Source organism: Prosopis cineraria, unplaced genomic scaffold, assembly GCF_029017545.1.
Source record: "Prosopis cineraria cultivar Desert tree isolate PC_DT_omini unplaced genomic scaffold, ASM2901754v1 PC1, whole genome shotgun sequence".
Classification (NCBI taxonomy): domain Eukaryota; kingdom Viridiplantae; phylum Streptophyta; class Magnoliopsida; order Fabales; family Fabaceae; genus Prosopis; species Prosopis cineraria.
This window is the reverse complement of record NW_026555332.1, coordinates 19,974,638-19,991,644: the sequence shown is the minus strand read 5'-3', so window position 1 is coordinate 19,991,644 and position 17,007 is coordinate 19,974,638. Positions and strand designations below refer to the sequence as shown.

At 33.4% G+C, this 17,007-nt stretch overlaps 1 protein-coding gene across 1 annotated transcript; it reads right to left on the bottom strand.

The window, feature by feature from the left end:
- Positions 1–2,579: 2,579 nt before the first annotated feature.
- On the bottom strand, positions 2,580–8,795 carry LOC129320309 (glutaminyl-peptide cyclotransferase-like). The gene is made up of 12 exons (XM_054965720.1): positions 8,269–8,795; positions 7,583–7,639; positions 6,715–6,750; positions 6,338–6,402; positions 6,233–6,260; positions 5,580–5,612; positions 4,820–4,937; positions 4,492–4,589; positions 4,266–4,336; positions 4,106–4,136; positions 3,860–3,914; positions 2,580–3,135 (listed from the first exon to the last, which is right to left on the bottom strand). Exons 1-12 carry the CDS (start codon positions 8,521–8,523, stop codon positions 3,017–3,019), a joined length of 966 nt encoding a protein of 321 aa, XP_054821695.1. The 5' UTR covers positions 8,524–8,795; the 3' UTR covers positions 2,580–3,016.
- Between the last annotated feature and the right edge of the window lie 8,212 nt (positions 8,796–17,007).

Here is a 17,007-nt window from a genome sequence, read left to right as displayed (position 1 = left end):
CTTTCTTACAAATAATTTGCGCCTTCTTCTCAAAATTTTGGGTGGAAGAACTATTGAATTCTTGAACTTGCAAAGCTACCAAATTATTTTAGGACATGGCTCCAATAATTTGCAACTGACATACTAGATTTTGCAACTTCATTATAAATAAATTGCAACTCCTTCTCAAAATTTTAAGTGGAATAACTTTTAAATTCTTGAACTTAAAAAGCTATCAAATTATTTTAGGATAACGTTCCAGTAATTTGCAACTGACATACCAAATTTTACAACTTTATTACGAATAATTTGCAACTCATTCTCAAAATTTTGGGTGGAATAACTTTTAAATTCTTGAACTTGCAAAGCTATCAAATTATTTTAGGACATGGCTCCAGCAATTTGCAATTGACATACCAAATTTTACAACATCCTTACAAATAATTTACAACCTCTGTTCAAAATTTTAAGATAACACACTTTTCGTGATTACAGAAGATATGAACTGTACATATAAGTTGCATGTATTAAATCATATAATGCATTTGCACATATCAGTTGTCCACATACACAAAAGCATGAACTTGGATTTATAAAAGAGGGGTTGCTATGTACCAAAAAAATCTCCCAATACTACCAATATATATGTATAAAAACCTATATATGTTAACCAAATCTAACTTGATCTAAAACTACCCATATATGTATATTACCCAAATTCAAGTTCATGTGCTAACCCATTTACAATAACATCAACTTAGTTTTAGATTTCTACATCTCTTCCATGTACGACCTGCTTTATAACAATGAAAACAATAATAAACCTTCTTCTGCTGATATTGAGACTCAATCCTCACATGACAAGGTCTGCCAACTGATCGAGATGTTCTAGGAGGTGGCAAAAAGGTTTGGCTTATGAGCTTAGATACTGTCAATGCATTTGGCTTTGACATCTCATGGGTCTCAACATGATACATAGTGCCATTGTATATTTTCTCTTATGAACTACAAAGATAACATGCATAGTCCAATACTATACTTGTAGATTGCTTGTCTACAATCATCAGCACTCATAAAAATCTGCCTAGGTCCCACTAGCAAATCCCTCCACTTTGTTGCATTTAGTTCAGGCATTGGTGTTGGGATACCTTGTATTACACATGATAGAACTTCAAGATCTTATGTAGTATGTGAATTCTTAGCTGAACATCCTGCTCTGCATTTTCATTCAAATCATGTTTAGTACTACCATCCATATTCATATTAGCATAATATTAATTATGCAACTATTAAAAAAACTTATCCATCAATTGAATCTCTTGTTGCCTTTGTACTTTGCTGTGTCTTCCCAATGATGTACACATAAGCAAAATTATCATTCAATCTCATTAATTGATTTATCCCTTCAACATCTTTAAGGTCTAAAAGAGCATTGCAATTAAACTTTACTGTGTAGTTCAACTCTATTCCATTTAAATCACAATTCAAGCATGATGAAATTAATCTAACAAGTCCTTCAAGAGACATTCCTTCTCTAATCATTCTTCCATTACAACTCCCCCCATCATAATGCATTGTCCCATGCATATCTTTTACAATATCTCTACCAAAATGAAAATAATAAAAAATTTCCTTTAAACAACTACTTTCCATCGTACCCAATAATATCAACCTACAAGAAATAAAATAAAATGTAATAATATATCACTTAGAAACAAGTTACTTTTGACATAAGTGATTTTCACATCAGTTAAACAGTGACAGCGTTCTATCTTAAAATATGGACACTCGATAGTAATTTCTTACACTTTCAGTTGCAAAATGTCGAATCTTCATGCCAAATATTTAGAAACGTGAAATAAAAAAAAAATCTTTCATGTTCAGTTGTAGAAAACCGTTCCATCTTTTTCTTTATGAAAGCCATTTTTCAAGAAATCAGACCTTCATGGAGTAAACCTTTTTGTTCAGATGCAAGGATTTGCAAAAAATAAAAAAAAACCTGTCTACATGCATCAGCACAACTCCTTAAGCTTCCTTGAGTCAATAATTAAGACAACTCACCTCTTCCAAGCATAACTCTATTTCAGGAATGGGTATTCTTCAACATATAGCTCCACCACTTACATACAACTCTTATTAATGGTAGGAAAGAGATAAATCGGGAGGGAAATGTTGGAGCTGATGAGTGTATATGTTATATTTACTCATAGGGGCATTTTCATCATTTCTTTCGTAATTCTGATTAGGAAAAAACAGCATGAGATTTGATTAGCCTTTTAAAATTAGTTGAGACTTAACTAGTATAAAATTAATATTTTAGGACTTGATTGTCATTTTCCCTTGTTATATTTCTTACAGTGACTTGTGATCCAATTCCAAATTATATCGCACCGAATAAATGAAACAGTAAGTTACAAAGGCAAGTCAAATTTTGTTGAATTTATACAAGCATTCTCTCAATTAGATCTAGACAAATCTTGCACCATAATTTTTAAACTAGTCTTACATATTTTGACTAAAATATCCTTCATTAACCACGACCATTAATTTGCGGAGGATATTTTTGTCCAAAATAAAATTTTTAATTAGACTAAAGTGCATTGTTTGAACAATAGCGTGTTTCACTCTAAATGGAACAATAGTTCTCAGTACAAGAAGGCACTTGTGAGGCTGCATGCATTTTCCACTACTAAATATGTTTTGAGGTCGCTGTGTTACAATACCATTTCATTTACTTTCCCCCTCGAATGAAAGGAAACAAAAAGCACCCAAAATAATAATAATAATAATAATAATAAACAGACAAACAACAACAAAATAAAACAGAGCACTCTAGCTGCCATGGATATCTAGCTCCATTAAACTCCTGCATCCAATGGGAGGGTTAATTAAGTACAACAAATGAACATCAAGACCATGGGCTGCTTTAGTAAGCCAATTGACAGACTTATTGACTTCCCTTTTTAAATACCATTTCCAAAGCTGAGTTTGGCTGCCCAGTCTTCCAAAGAAGTTGCTTAGAAGTGTGTACGAACAGCTAAGTTGTAAACCTGAAAGGCTTGCGCAAGCAAAGCTGCTCAATGACCCCCTCCTTAAATGATTTCTTTATAGGAAAAAGCCTGATTTCATAAAGCTTTGGCCATAGTTTTCCGGTAACTGCAATTAAGGTTGCATACAAAAATGAAAAAAATTAAATAGCACCCCAAAACTGGAAGAGGTTAGAAAACATCTAAAGAGAGTATATTATAATGACATGTTAGTAATAGAACAGTATATATAATGATGATCATTACACAAAGATACCCTCATTTTTATTTTTATTTTTCATTTGTGCATTTTGGATGCAATATTTCAATATTTAAGTTAATAGAGATATTTCAGCCAAAATCATCTGAATTAGATCAAAGCATATATTTTGAAAGTACATGAGTATTCTTAACAAAACTCAAGAGGTTGCGTAATTCACTATTTAAAAAAGGTTATTTTCTATGAGCAAAAACTTAAAAAAAAAAAAAAAGCAATGACCAAATTATTGGATAAAATATTTTTATGTTCTCCTTCATAAATTTTCTGAATTATTGTTCTTTTGCATGATATTTTGACATTTTCAAGCCATAAATAAAGTAGTAACAATATGCAATCTTTCCCGCAAGGACTCGTATTACCCTTTCACTGGCATTTTGAATTACATACATCACATATAATAAATAAATATAAAAAAATAGCAATTTTAGGATGGACGAAACTATCACATGCTCTCATGCCACTTGTTAAATATCCTAATAAGAATGTTTGTGCCAGCTTCTAAATAGAACTATGCATGAGTTCCAATGTATCTTTATTAGAATTACAAATAAAACAATAACAAGTTGGAGCTTACCAAAAACTCTCTTTTGTTCACTATCCCATGCTATGCCATTCAAAACATCAATACCCTACAATATACCAAAGCATTTGTGTAATGATGAGATAGCCAAATAAAAAATGTAACAATAGTTTAACCCTTTAAATCATTTTTTTTCCCTTTTAATCTAACTTTTGACTCAGGCAATCAGAATGCAACATAAATATACTAGTATAGAACAATATCCTATTTCAAGTTGATAAAAGGGCTCAGGTTTCTTACATTAATCCCACCAGCTGCAATCAGTTCTTGCCTGCATAGAATAATTAAAATGCAGCTATGAGAAATAGATAACCCTCACACTTGTGAGTCATTAAGATAAGTAATGTGCATATGCTTAAAAAAATCAATTTATACAACGAGAAGAAATAAGAAGCAAGACCTCAAATTTGGGAGGAGAATCCATCCAAGAACACCACCATCCTTTGGAGAGATCTTTGCTATGCAATCAGTCTACGAATTAAAATATATCAATGTTTTCAGCACGGCACAGAACAATATTGGACCATAGATATCATAAAGGGATGACATTTATTGGCACTTTGAAGACGAGCAGAAAATAGATTATTTTCTATAATCAAACCATGACTCAATTTATAAGGGCATACCATATATACATTGGCCCAAATTTCACCATTTATAAACTCCAATTCGTTGAGATTGTGTACTTGATGTCCTTTAAAGTGGACAACTTGTTTAGATATAACTGCAAAAGTAATAGCCAAGAAAATTCAGTGAAAATATAAAGCAATAATAAACTATTGAAGTAGCATCGAGCCGTCAACATTAAAAGCCGTATATAGACTTATAGGCATGCGCACACACACAATCTCAAACCAATATGGATGGCACTGAAACTAGAATATACAAGCATTGCTTTTATTCCCATGAAGTGCATTAAGAAAGGGCATTCTGTGTGTGTAAGAGAGAGAGGACCTTTAAATGTATGAGGATCAATATGATACAATGTTGAACTGCCGTCACTTCCATATAAGACTTTTCCGTCAGTTGCCAGACCCCAACCATCTTTCATCTCATGAGTGAATTGCTGTAACTACAGGGGAAAAAAAACGTTGTTTGAAATTTTTCTACCAATATGAACTGGCAATTTGAAACATAACCTTCATTAAACAACATCTCAAGAAAAATTATAAGAACAAAGAATAAGAGATTGGTAATTTAAATTTGGTAGAAGTCCATAACCCAAGGGCAATAAAATTCATAATGATAATTTTCAAGAATTTTATAAAGATTGCATCTAAATCAAACTCTCATCAACTGACCACCTATTGCAACTAAATAAGCCTTCACCATTAGTAGAAACCGTGTTAACTGAATCTAATGTACACTGCCAAGATTATATTCTCCTACCAAATTGTAAAGAAAAATAATACATATTTTTAAATAATAAAAAAAGGTACAGAGGTACAATTAAAGTTATGATCTTTCTGCCTCAGATTATTGCACAGATATTGTCAACTGATATTACATCTATAACCATCTGATAAATATTCCAGCATCCTGGTTTGGGTTTGAATATTGTTAGAAAATTGTCAACTGATATTGGCAATAAAAAGAAAGGAGCAAATATTGTTAGAAAATTGTTTTCACACAATAAAAATTAAGAACAAATTTTAAAATAACTATTGAAGAGAAAGAAAATATCCAAATAACTATAGGAAAGAAAGAAAATTACAAGAGGAGCAAGGTAAATGAGGGAATCCAAGAATAATTAAGCAACTTAAAAGAAGATGGATTGAAACAGGTAAAATTAAAAACATTTCAAACAATTACCCAATCAATTGATATAAAGATGATGAGAATTTAGCAATTGATATGAAGAATCTTGATTGATGATCTTTTGATCACGTAGGCTCATTTTCTAATGGACATGCGTATATATGCCTGCGTGTGAGTTTAGCATCACGTCTAATGTGTGCCATTCATATCTAGATCATTCATCTTGTGGCGCCAAAAATGTAGCAGTTTCTAAATGTACGAAAGAAATTTTATAGCATATTTTTTAAGAACTATCATTGCAAGAAATAATGTAGGAGAATTAAAGGAAGAAAGAATACAAGATCAATGGCCAAGAAGTTCCCTCCTTCAAGGGGGAAAATGAAATCAAGAAGAAAAACACGAGTTATTCAACATATTTTTAAAAAAGGAAAAGTCACATTTTTCCATTGTTTTTTCCTATAATCTAGTATTTTTGATAAAAGAGGAGATAAGAGAAGGTCACATATCAAGCAAAATAATTTAAGTGAAACAAAAATTATCGTTAATCATGCAGCAGAGCCACCCATACCTTTTGCATATCTAAAAGAGATAACTACCTTAAATCCTAACATCCCAATATTTGATCACGTTTCCCTTTCTGAAAAACAGAAGCTCCATTCGAGTGACCAAGTTACTAAATCAGTAAGAAAGACAGATTGCCACACTTTGGCTTACCTTTCACCAATAAGAGTTAAGCCTTCCCCGAACAAAGAATCATCCATCTTTTGAAGAACTTCAATCTGTATGTAGCAAATAACAACATAAACAAAGATATGAAATTTAACCCAAGAAAAAATAAATAAATAAAATTTGATATATTGTTATCTTATAACAGAATTCCCAAGCTAATAGCTGACTAGGATCAAGTCAGTCAAGTCAAACAAACTTTTTAATGCTTGCTGTGTATTGAGAGCATCAAATGCCATATGACCAAATATTCAGTCAAGCATGACTAGCATGCCTAATGTATATACGACAAAAATGTGTATACTTAACTAGAACTGAGTATATAGAAAAGAACACAGTAAACTTCAAAATCCAGGTTTCTGTACCTGTCCAGTATGAAGAGAAACTTTCCTGACAGATGACTGAAATGACAAAAAGATTAAAGTTTAGTGATAACTTTCATACAGAAAAATAATTTATCCAATCAATGCAAAGATAACAACAACAATAAGCCTTATTCCATTAGGTGGGATCAGTTACATGGATTGCACGACACTATTGTGTTCTAGTATCAGCCAACCTTTTAGGAATATTGATAGTGAACGCAAAAATAAGAATAAAATTAAAGGATCAAATGCTGTACTCATTCATGATTCACAAAATAAACCACACAAAATACAGAAGTTGAAAGCAGTCTGGCCTTCTCTTAGATATTACCACAATTGAGAAAGCATTGCACTGGATGCTCACAATCAAAAATTGAATTACTACTTGCTCATAAAGCATTTACACAAAAACATGTAGGAAGGCACGAATAAATTCAAACAGCTGCTAATACTTGAAGCTCATGTAACCAATAACCCATGCTAGAGAAACATTGTCTCATGAAATAATTTTTCAGTGGATTCATTGAGCTTTTCTCCGAACCCAACTCTTAGTGACAGCAACCCCACTGGAATATAACTGTACCATAGCTCCATATAATTGGAAGGTGACGAAAAGAAACTTGCAGTTTCACCTAAAGAAACATTAACCATACCAACTAAATCCTACAAGCATTTCTGAATGAATGAATGAAAAAACGAAAACGCACAATTTCTTGCTAAGATCAAGAACACATAAATCCTTCCAAAGGTACAGGGTATGATGGCAATATGAAAGGGTGGCAAAAACGAAAGAAGCCAGAGAGAAAGGAGAAGGGGGTAAAGAAGGGGGGACAAGAAAAGTGACAAATAGAATACAACGCAACGTTACCTTCCCATAAAGACCAGTTGACTCGAACAAGGTATCATTTTCAGCATAAAGAAGGCCCTGAAAGTAATAATAAGAGAATAAAATATGCCTCTCCCATGAGCAACAACCAGATCAATACCATTTAGTAATTTTCATGCTTCCAATTATAATGATTGCAAGATACTTCTTAAACCCAAAGGACGAATAAAAACTCTCAAGCCTCTACCATAATGAAATGCATAGAATATCAAGGTGCATGCAGAAAATTGATAGGAGAGAAGGATTGAATAAAACACCCAGTCATTTTAACATCCCAGAGAAGCAGATATTGGTATCCATGAGCTTCAAATCATCTAGAAAAAAAAAAATCAATTTAAAGTGTTTTAAAAATTCACTAGTAATCAAATACCAGCAAGCACAACTAAGTGATTCAAGCGGTAAGGCATGCTTGAGCCTGAGGAAAAACACTTGCGGGTATAGACATTCATGAACCTCAAACTTTAGGGTTTGTGAAGATCTTCGCGGGGAAAAGAACCATGAAACAGCCAATACCCGGAAAGAAAATACATAAATTGGAAATTGAACGCAGAAAACACAACTGTAAATTCACCCGAAAAAAAAAAAAAAAACTCGACACTGAGTTCAATTGATCGCTAAAACCTTAAGCGCATTACCAATAAAAGTAAGATGCCGAAGATAAACATTACCTGAGTAAAGGCGTCAGAATCGTGAGGAAATTCGTTGACCACACGAATAATCTCATACGATACTCCGGGTTCAATGTTGCACCTACTGTTCGACCAAATGACGAAGAGACCAATGACAGCAATGGCTAGAGAAGCCAAAAGAAGCACAGAGAACTTTTTATCAGAACCCACCTTACGCCGCGAAGAAGCCATGGAAGCCTGAGGTTCAAGGTTATGCTGCTTAATGGGCCTTCTCTTCAGCGATCTGGCCCCCATGGAAATGAGGACCCTTCAAGTTTCATGGAAGATCAGATAACTTGACGATGCGTACGATCTCACGGAGTTGCAGATGAAGAATGGCGCTAAAATGAACCGTCCTTGTCTCGTCAACCATTCGGTTCACCGATGCCTCTATCCTGGAGGTTAGTATCGAGAAAGAATGGAACCGAGTCAATTGCCATTGACATTCACTGTAATTATAATCTTATGAAGGGTTAAATGTCATATTTGATCTTCAGTTATTTGATGAGATCTCGCCAGACATAGGGTCCTCAGCTCATTTTGGTTTCATGAGTTGTGTCCTCAACATTTAAAAGGGCATGATTTTTAACCCTTGCTGTTAACTCTAAATGTTGAGAGTTAAATGTTGGAATGAATCTAATTAATCGACTTTTTGTTCGGTTTTTTTTTTTTTTTTTTAAGCCAACGTAAACCAATGTGGAAGAACAACTGGTTTGCTAGCAAGAGCTAAGAGTAATTGGGGCAATAAAGCATAGTACAAAATTCCAAAATGACCAATTTAACTAGTGAATTGATTTGGTAAAAAGTTCTGAAAAATTGAAAAAATAGTGACTCAAATCAACCTATCCAACTAGGTGTTAATACGGTGCAAACTTGTTCACCCAACAAGTTGACTACTTGGGTTGAGTTTTTTAAAAAATAAATAAATAAATAAATAGCAAAGTAACTCATGCGGTTGGAGAAATATTAGAACTAAGTCAATTGCTAATGACATTCATTGTAATTATAATCTTAAGAAAGGGTTAAATTTCATTTTTGAGCTTGAATTATTTGATGATGGGATAGCTAGACTAGTGTTCTAAGCTCATTTTGGTTTCATGAAATGTGTCTTGAACATTAAGAGAGGCATGATTTTAACCCCTGTAAGAGAATTTTAATTAACCGGTTAATTTGGGTTTGAAATCTATTGATGAAATCATCGGTTTTCGCATCTATCATTTGTAAAATCCTCTAATACTTATGCTTCTTTTGTAATATCCTCCTCATTATAATCTCATAATTAAAACCAAATCTCAAGTAAATAGGGAATAGGATTATAGTAATTATCAAAATACAAAAGTTTTTAATGGTTAGTAAAATGGGAACCTCAAGTTTACAAAACTAAATTCATTTTGAAATCTTGCAATTAGACAAATCAGAGTTTACAAATATACAGAAGCATGTGATCATTACATAAGTGAGTTCATTTGTTTAGTAATTTAAAACAGGAGAATTTCTTGAAAATTTTGAGGCGTGCACTATGGCTCATTGAACATGCGCTACGGCATGTTCGCCTTTATGACATGCTCTGTGCCTTGTGGCACCATGCACTGCGACGCAATTGCATAAATTTTGATAGTGAATTCTGCTGTTAATTTGACAGTATTAAGGCCAACTTCCGCACGTCCCAAAACTCTATCCGACATCCGAATGATACGAACTAGGTGTCTACGGAAAGCTCTTTCGAGCCCTAACTAGTGGCATTAGTCTCATATTCAAATTCTTTTTAAAACAAAATATGGACACTCTTTTCAAAACTTACACTTTTACAACAATTTTTATAATTTCAAGTGTCCAAACCAAATACCAAGGGCCAATAACTACCAACACCAATTTAACCACACACAAGTTATTAAGACTAACTCGTGCAATGCACCCTATCACATGAAATATTCCCTGATCAAATCTTCACTACTCAACCCTTTAAACTCAAAAACATAAAAAGGGAAAGTTTACCAAAATTTTCATATTTTGGCCTTATCACAATAACACATACTCATCAACTCATTCTCTAGAGCCTAAAATACACTTACGATTTACAATCCACATAATGCAAATAAAGAACAAATGAGAATTTCTAATTGGCAATTGAAATTGTCATACATATACATTTACTCAAAATAAGGAGGGCTACTACAAAAGGATCGTGATCCTGAGCCTCTGGGTGTTTTTCTCTATCTATACCTCTTAAGCTATTTTCTGTAATATTAAAGATAATGGGGTGAGTACAACTACTTAGTAACTAAGGTCTAACTAACCTATACTAATGCATGTCAATTAGTTTAAATGTAAGTGGTAGTTAATGTCAATACTTTAACCCATGTAAAATATTTGAAAATAGATATTCATAATTCAACTCAGATAATAGCATTTACTTAAGAAACAATGCTCTTTAGCACTTTTTATATAAAGAGAGTTGGTCACACAAATCATTGACAAATACATTAGAAGAAATTAAGACTCAACTCATGATATCATCATTAAGGATACAATATAGACAACAGGTGCCCTTACTCACTATATGCATGATCACACCTCCCTTATATTCTCCTTATTCCTCTGACATAAAATTATGGGCTATAACTCAATGGGATAATATATATTCCTTGACTTTCCTAGCCTAAACACTTGTGAGGGGATTACTCGATCAAGGCTCACCCGACTCACTTATGGAATACAGTTTTTCCCATTTCTCACATTTTGGGGTGTCATACACTTTAGACTAGCCTCCTTATTGAACCGATGGATAGCTAGCTAGGTTCAAGTCTCTCATTGAACCAATGGGATAGTCCCTCATTGAACTAGTGGGACAGTATGGATATAATCAATCCAAGCAAACCATCACATGGATGGGGTCTTACTATGCGGAATTTATCATCTACTCCTCTTCCTAAGCGAGCTCCTACCTCTTAAGATCATGCAATGCATATTCATGTCATAATTCACATATATGCAATTCATAAAACTTTACATTATCAATTTTCATTGAACTTCATTATTTCACAAATCATTGAACTTCTTAAATGTATTTTCATGGAACTTCAAACCAACTAATCATTGAACTCCGATTTCATAATCATTATACCTCGCACCCATAAAATCATTGAACTCTACCATTTTGAATATCATTGAACTCCTCATAAAAAAAATTCATGTTACTTCTCAATCACAAAATCATTGAACTCTCATTTCATAAAAGAAGAATCCACCGATATTGTTCTCAAAAAATTTTACATCAAAAGGCATAAAACTCACAAAATGAATCTAGTGGATTTTCTAACAAATCAAGCCACACTTGCATTTCTTCTTAATTTACACATTTCAATGATCAATCATAAATCCATAAACTAATAAACACACAAAAGCATAAGATAGAATTCTTCCAGTTACCTTAAACCTTTGAGAGGTCAAAAGTTTCACCCATTAATTACTCACTCCCAAAGCTTTCAAGAAGCTGAAACGGTACCAATAGTGGTTATTCTACAAGCATTTACCACGCAAAACATCAATATCTATTTTTGAGCTATTTTTCACTAACACTTCATCATTTCTTAATGCTCAAGATTTATTCTTGACTCATGTAAAGATACCCATAAGGCTTCTTAGCTTCCTTTAACTCTCATAAATAACATTGAACTCTTAAATGGTCATTCAAGAAGTCACATTGTCCCCAACCACCAAATTTATGAGTGTTTTAGACATTTAATGTCCTCCAACCACCAATCATCACAAAACCATTAATACTAAGTTTACTTAGCTCAATCTACTTCCATTAACTCTATTTAAGTCAATGGATTTGGACCATAGCTTCAATGGACTGAAAATCACCATTAACAATTAAATCCTAACCTCTGCCATCAAGAAAATGGAAGAAGAGAGGAAAATTTAAGTAAGGAAGCTTACAATTGGTATTTAGGAGCTTCAGAATACTCCCGATAATCAGTTCTCCTAAGCCCTAGCACTGCTCCTTCATTCTCTTTGTTTTTCTCTTCCTCTTCTCTATTTATTTCACGCAGGTACGAAGCTGATATATCAAAATTTTGGCCGTGCGCCGCGGCGCATGTTACCCTCTGCCGTGATGCATGGCGTAGAGGATTCCATTAGATTTAAAAATTGCCTTTGTGCACCATGACAGGCGACCACCTAACACAGCATATGGCACAAAGAGCAATGCTTCACTTTTTCTACCTCTTTCCTTTCCCAAGTGGCCTACCACGATTCGGACCCACTTCTAGGGCTAAATTCACAACAATTACACCAAGTTAAACCCCTCTGGCCACATACTCACTAATACATTTATTTGGTTTATTTGAATCTAATAAATCTTGATTTAAAATTGAAGATGTTAAATCTTTTCAAATGAGTTCTCGATTTTTCACTATTAAATGAATAAATATTATTCAAAATAAGACTAAATCAGAGTTATAGAGTATATAGAATCATAAAATACCAATCGTTTGAAAAATATTGCAAAAAGGGGAAAAAATATCATTTCACAAAATTATGGCTTGTTCGTTATGGCGAGCTATGCTGAGGCTAATTTGATCTATATAACAGTCAACATTCTTCACATAAATGGTAAGGGTAATTTTCTTTGAATTTTAAAGTTTAGGGTCTAGGATACTATTCGCACAATAGTTTATGATATGTGGTGCTCATTAACTGATGATAGATCAGCAAGGGACTATTACATCAACATTTGACAAGGCCCCATAAAGTCAACATTAACAGCGTTATCTATAAGTTAATGGTAGGGGTAATTTGCTTTGGATTTATAAATTTAGGGTCCATTTTACACATTTTAAGAGTTCAGGATCCATAATGCTTTTTGCGTAATACTTTAGGGTCCAGAATGCTCATCAATCCTATATTTGACTGTTACTTCATAATAAGTGTCAAATGGATAATAATTTTAATATTACTTAAAAAATATAAATATTTGACATTTTTTTGTAAATAGCTATCAAATAATATATCAAATATATATTTGACAGTTATTATAAAACAAGTGTCAAATATTAATACTTGATGATTATTTCATAATAAATGTCAAATATTGCATTTTAGAATCTTGAAATCTAAATAATTTTAACTCACATTCAATGCACTCAAAACTTTAAAAAAATGCTCCAAATCCCTCCAAAACCACATTTTTGGCCAATCATTGATCATTTGCACTATATCGACAAGGGATCATGAATTTTGGGTATGTTTGCTTATAGAAGCCTTTGCTCGTCTTTGGGTAAGCTTCATATACCTTGCTTTATACCTTGCCACCACTAATGCTTCTTCATATCTTGATACATCTTAGTAACACTAAGATGCATTGCATATTTGCTATAGTAAGCCTCTTTTAAGAGGCTTCTCCTGATTCCCTCGTCCGCGGGCACATAAGTCTTGTCCTTGTATAAGATGACCTATCATTGCTAAACTAGAAGAGAGTAGTACGACCCTCTTTATTATACTCTGAGTGCTCAACAGGAACTTGTCCTTCACCTGTGCTTCTCTTATTTCTTGCCAAAACTCATTAGAAATCACTATAGAGTGAACTATATTTAATGAATAATCTAATGCTTCAAGCTATACCTCTATGAGAACAATATCAAATGATGCACTTTGACCATCAAACCAGCCATATGCATTGATTTTCAACTCAAAGCATCTACTATTACATTGGCTTTTCTTGGATGGTACTTAAACTCAAAATTATAATCCTTTAAAACTCCATCTACCTCCTCTGGCGCATATTAAGCTCTTTTTGATCTATAAGATATCTCAAATTCTTGTGATTATTACACACATTAAACTCTACACTATGGAGATAATGTCGCTAAATCTTAAGAGCAAACACCACCGCTGCTACTAAAGTCAGATAATGCTCCTCATGAGGCTATAGCTACCTAAACGCATAGGCTGCCACTTGGTCTCCTTGCATTAGGACACACCCAAGCCTTTTATAGAAGCATTTGTATAAATCTTATAAGGTAACCTTGGATCAAGAATAATTAACATCGACACCGAGGTTAACTTCTCTTTAAGCTTCACGAAAGTTGCTTCACACTTTTCATCCTAAAGGAAAGGCTGATCTTTTCACATCAACTGAGTTAAAGGAATGGTAATATGTGAAAATCCTTGAATAAATATTCTATAGTAACCAGCTAAACCTTAGAAACTCTACACCTCTATCACAAATCATGCTCGCTCCTATTACAACACCATGTCTACTTTGTATAAATCCACTAAGATACCCTTAGCTGACACTACATATTCAAGAAACCGCACCTCTTGCAACCAAAACTTGTACTTACTTAGCTTTGCATACAAGTAATTGTCTCTTAAAATCCTCAATACCATCCTTAAATGCCGTGTGTGCTCTTTCTCATCCTTAGAATATATCAGTATGTCATCTAGAAACATGACAACAAACTAATCCAAAAAGGGACAGAATATGTGGTTTATATAGTTCATAAAAACTGTAGGTGAATTTATCAACCTAAATGGCATTACCAAGAACTCAAAATGACTATATCGAGTACAAAATGTCATATTAGGCACATTCTCGACTTTTACCCTTAACTATCGCTACCTCAATCGTAAGTCAATCTTAGAAAACATAAAAGCTCCTACCAGCTGATCTAGTAGATCATCAATCCTCAGAAGTAGACATTTATTCTTCATAGTCACCTTGTTTAGTTTCTTATATTCAATACATAACTGAAGGTTGCCATCCTTCTTTTTCACAAATAAGGCTAGTAAACCCTAAGGTGACATACTGAGGTGTATAAAGCCCTTATCTAGTAACTCCTCAAGCTACTTCTTGAGTTCCATCAATTTAGAAGAAGCCATTTAATATGAAGCTTTTGAAATAGGCTTGATACCTGGTACTAAATCAATGGAGAACTCCACCTCCTACTCTAGTGGTAAGCATGAGATCTCATCTGTAAATACCTTTGGAAACTCTTTCACAACTTGAATTTATCAACTCTTTTAATATTATTTCCTTGCATTAAAAAGAAGACCACATAAGCTTGATAACCCTTAGAAACCAACTTTTCTATTAGTACCATTGAGAGAAGCCTTGACTGACTAGAAGTCACTATAGGGGTCACATAAACTAGTAACAACACCATCCTCCTAGCATAATCCAGGATAGAATTATTAACTATTAATCAGTCCATCCCAATTATTGCATTCAATCCTTGAATAGGGATTAGTATTAAATCCACCATAGAAGTTTCGCCCTCAAAACATAACTCCATTCCCATACACACCCTACTGTTCTTATCCAATAATCTAGATGGTATAGACACTTTGACTATAAAAGGAAGTTCATACACAGGCAAACACAATTTCCCTACACATTCATGACACATAAATGAATGAGTGGCACTAGATTAGCCTATTACCGTTGGTCACCACAAGTATAACATGCGCAGCATCTCCCAGCATGTTTCCTCCCATAAATGGCACATACGGGCTAGCATGTAGTACTCACACTAGATGTAAGTGTAATAACTATCTAACTCGATTACTATGGAGGTTCAAAACTCCTAGCCCTACTAGTCCTCCTACTTTGATCGATCATACCTTAGGACTATAGTCCTCTACTGAAAACCCTCCTGCTTGAGGATCCATAACCATTGACACCAGTACTACTCTTATTTGATATTTCTCTCGATGGCCAATTAATTGTACCCTAGTCACCATAGGTTATCAAATTTAAAACTAGAATGTAGAAGTGAATACAAATTATTGTTCAAATGCCACAAGTTAAGCTGAATTTTCAAGTAATCAAAACTAAGTCTAAGTGCATGGATTAGATGTTTGTAATTTTCTATTTTAATTGGAATGAAGTGAATGATGATTATGATGAGCCTAAGTCATATTTCCTAACATTAATCATTGATTTCCAGAATGATATTAACACAAACCTTCTTGATTAACCTAATATGAGCCACTTAGAAGCCTCTAAGTATGGTGCACTATTAAACTTAATGAACATTAATTAATCTAAGTTAAGTAAATTTAGAATTAACATTATGTCCAGTCTTGTTTTACACAAGTTTCAGACCAAAACTAATGGAAGAAAAGCACCTTAAGCCAAATTCATATAACCAATATGGATCTAACTCAAGTCTAAACATGAACTTGAACAAGAATTAGCAAGAACTTATGAAATAACCCTAAAATATCAAGTTAAATTATAAATTCCAGATCTGAACATAGCATTAAAAATCTAAATCTAACATTTATATTCTCATCAAATCTAAATTAGAATTACAAAGTTCTTAAACAAACTAGGTGTAGAATTTGAATTCCACTATGAATCAAGAAAAGAATGTAAAATCAAGAAAGTGAATGAAGATTACAAATCTAAAAATCTCATAATGTCAAGTCATCCTCCTTAGAACTCTAAGTGATTAGCCTCTCATGCTCTTCCTCTTCACTTGAATCAGACCTTAAGCTTGAGAAAACTTCATGAAATTTAGAAATATGTGGTTGGAAAAGGACTTGATTTGGACAAAATAATGGTGCTAAAGTAAGGGAAAATGCTGGAAGAAAATTTGGAATAATGGAAGAGAAGAAGCTAGACGTGATATGAGAGGATGAATGATGAAGAAATGGATCTGAACTTGCTGGAGATGAAGAGTGGCGTGAATCTGGAGATGAAAGATGAAGAAGATGATGAGAGAAAATGAG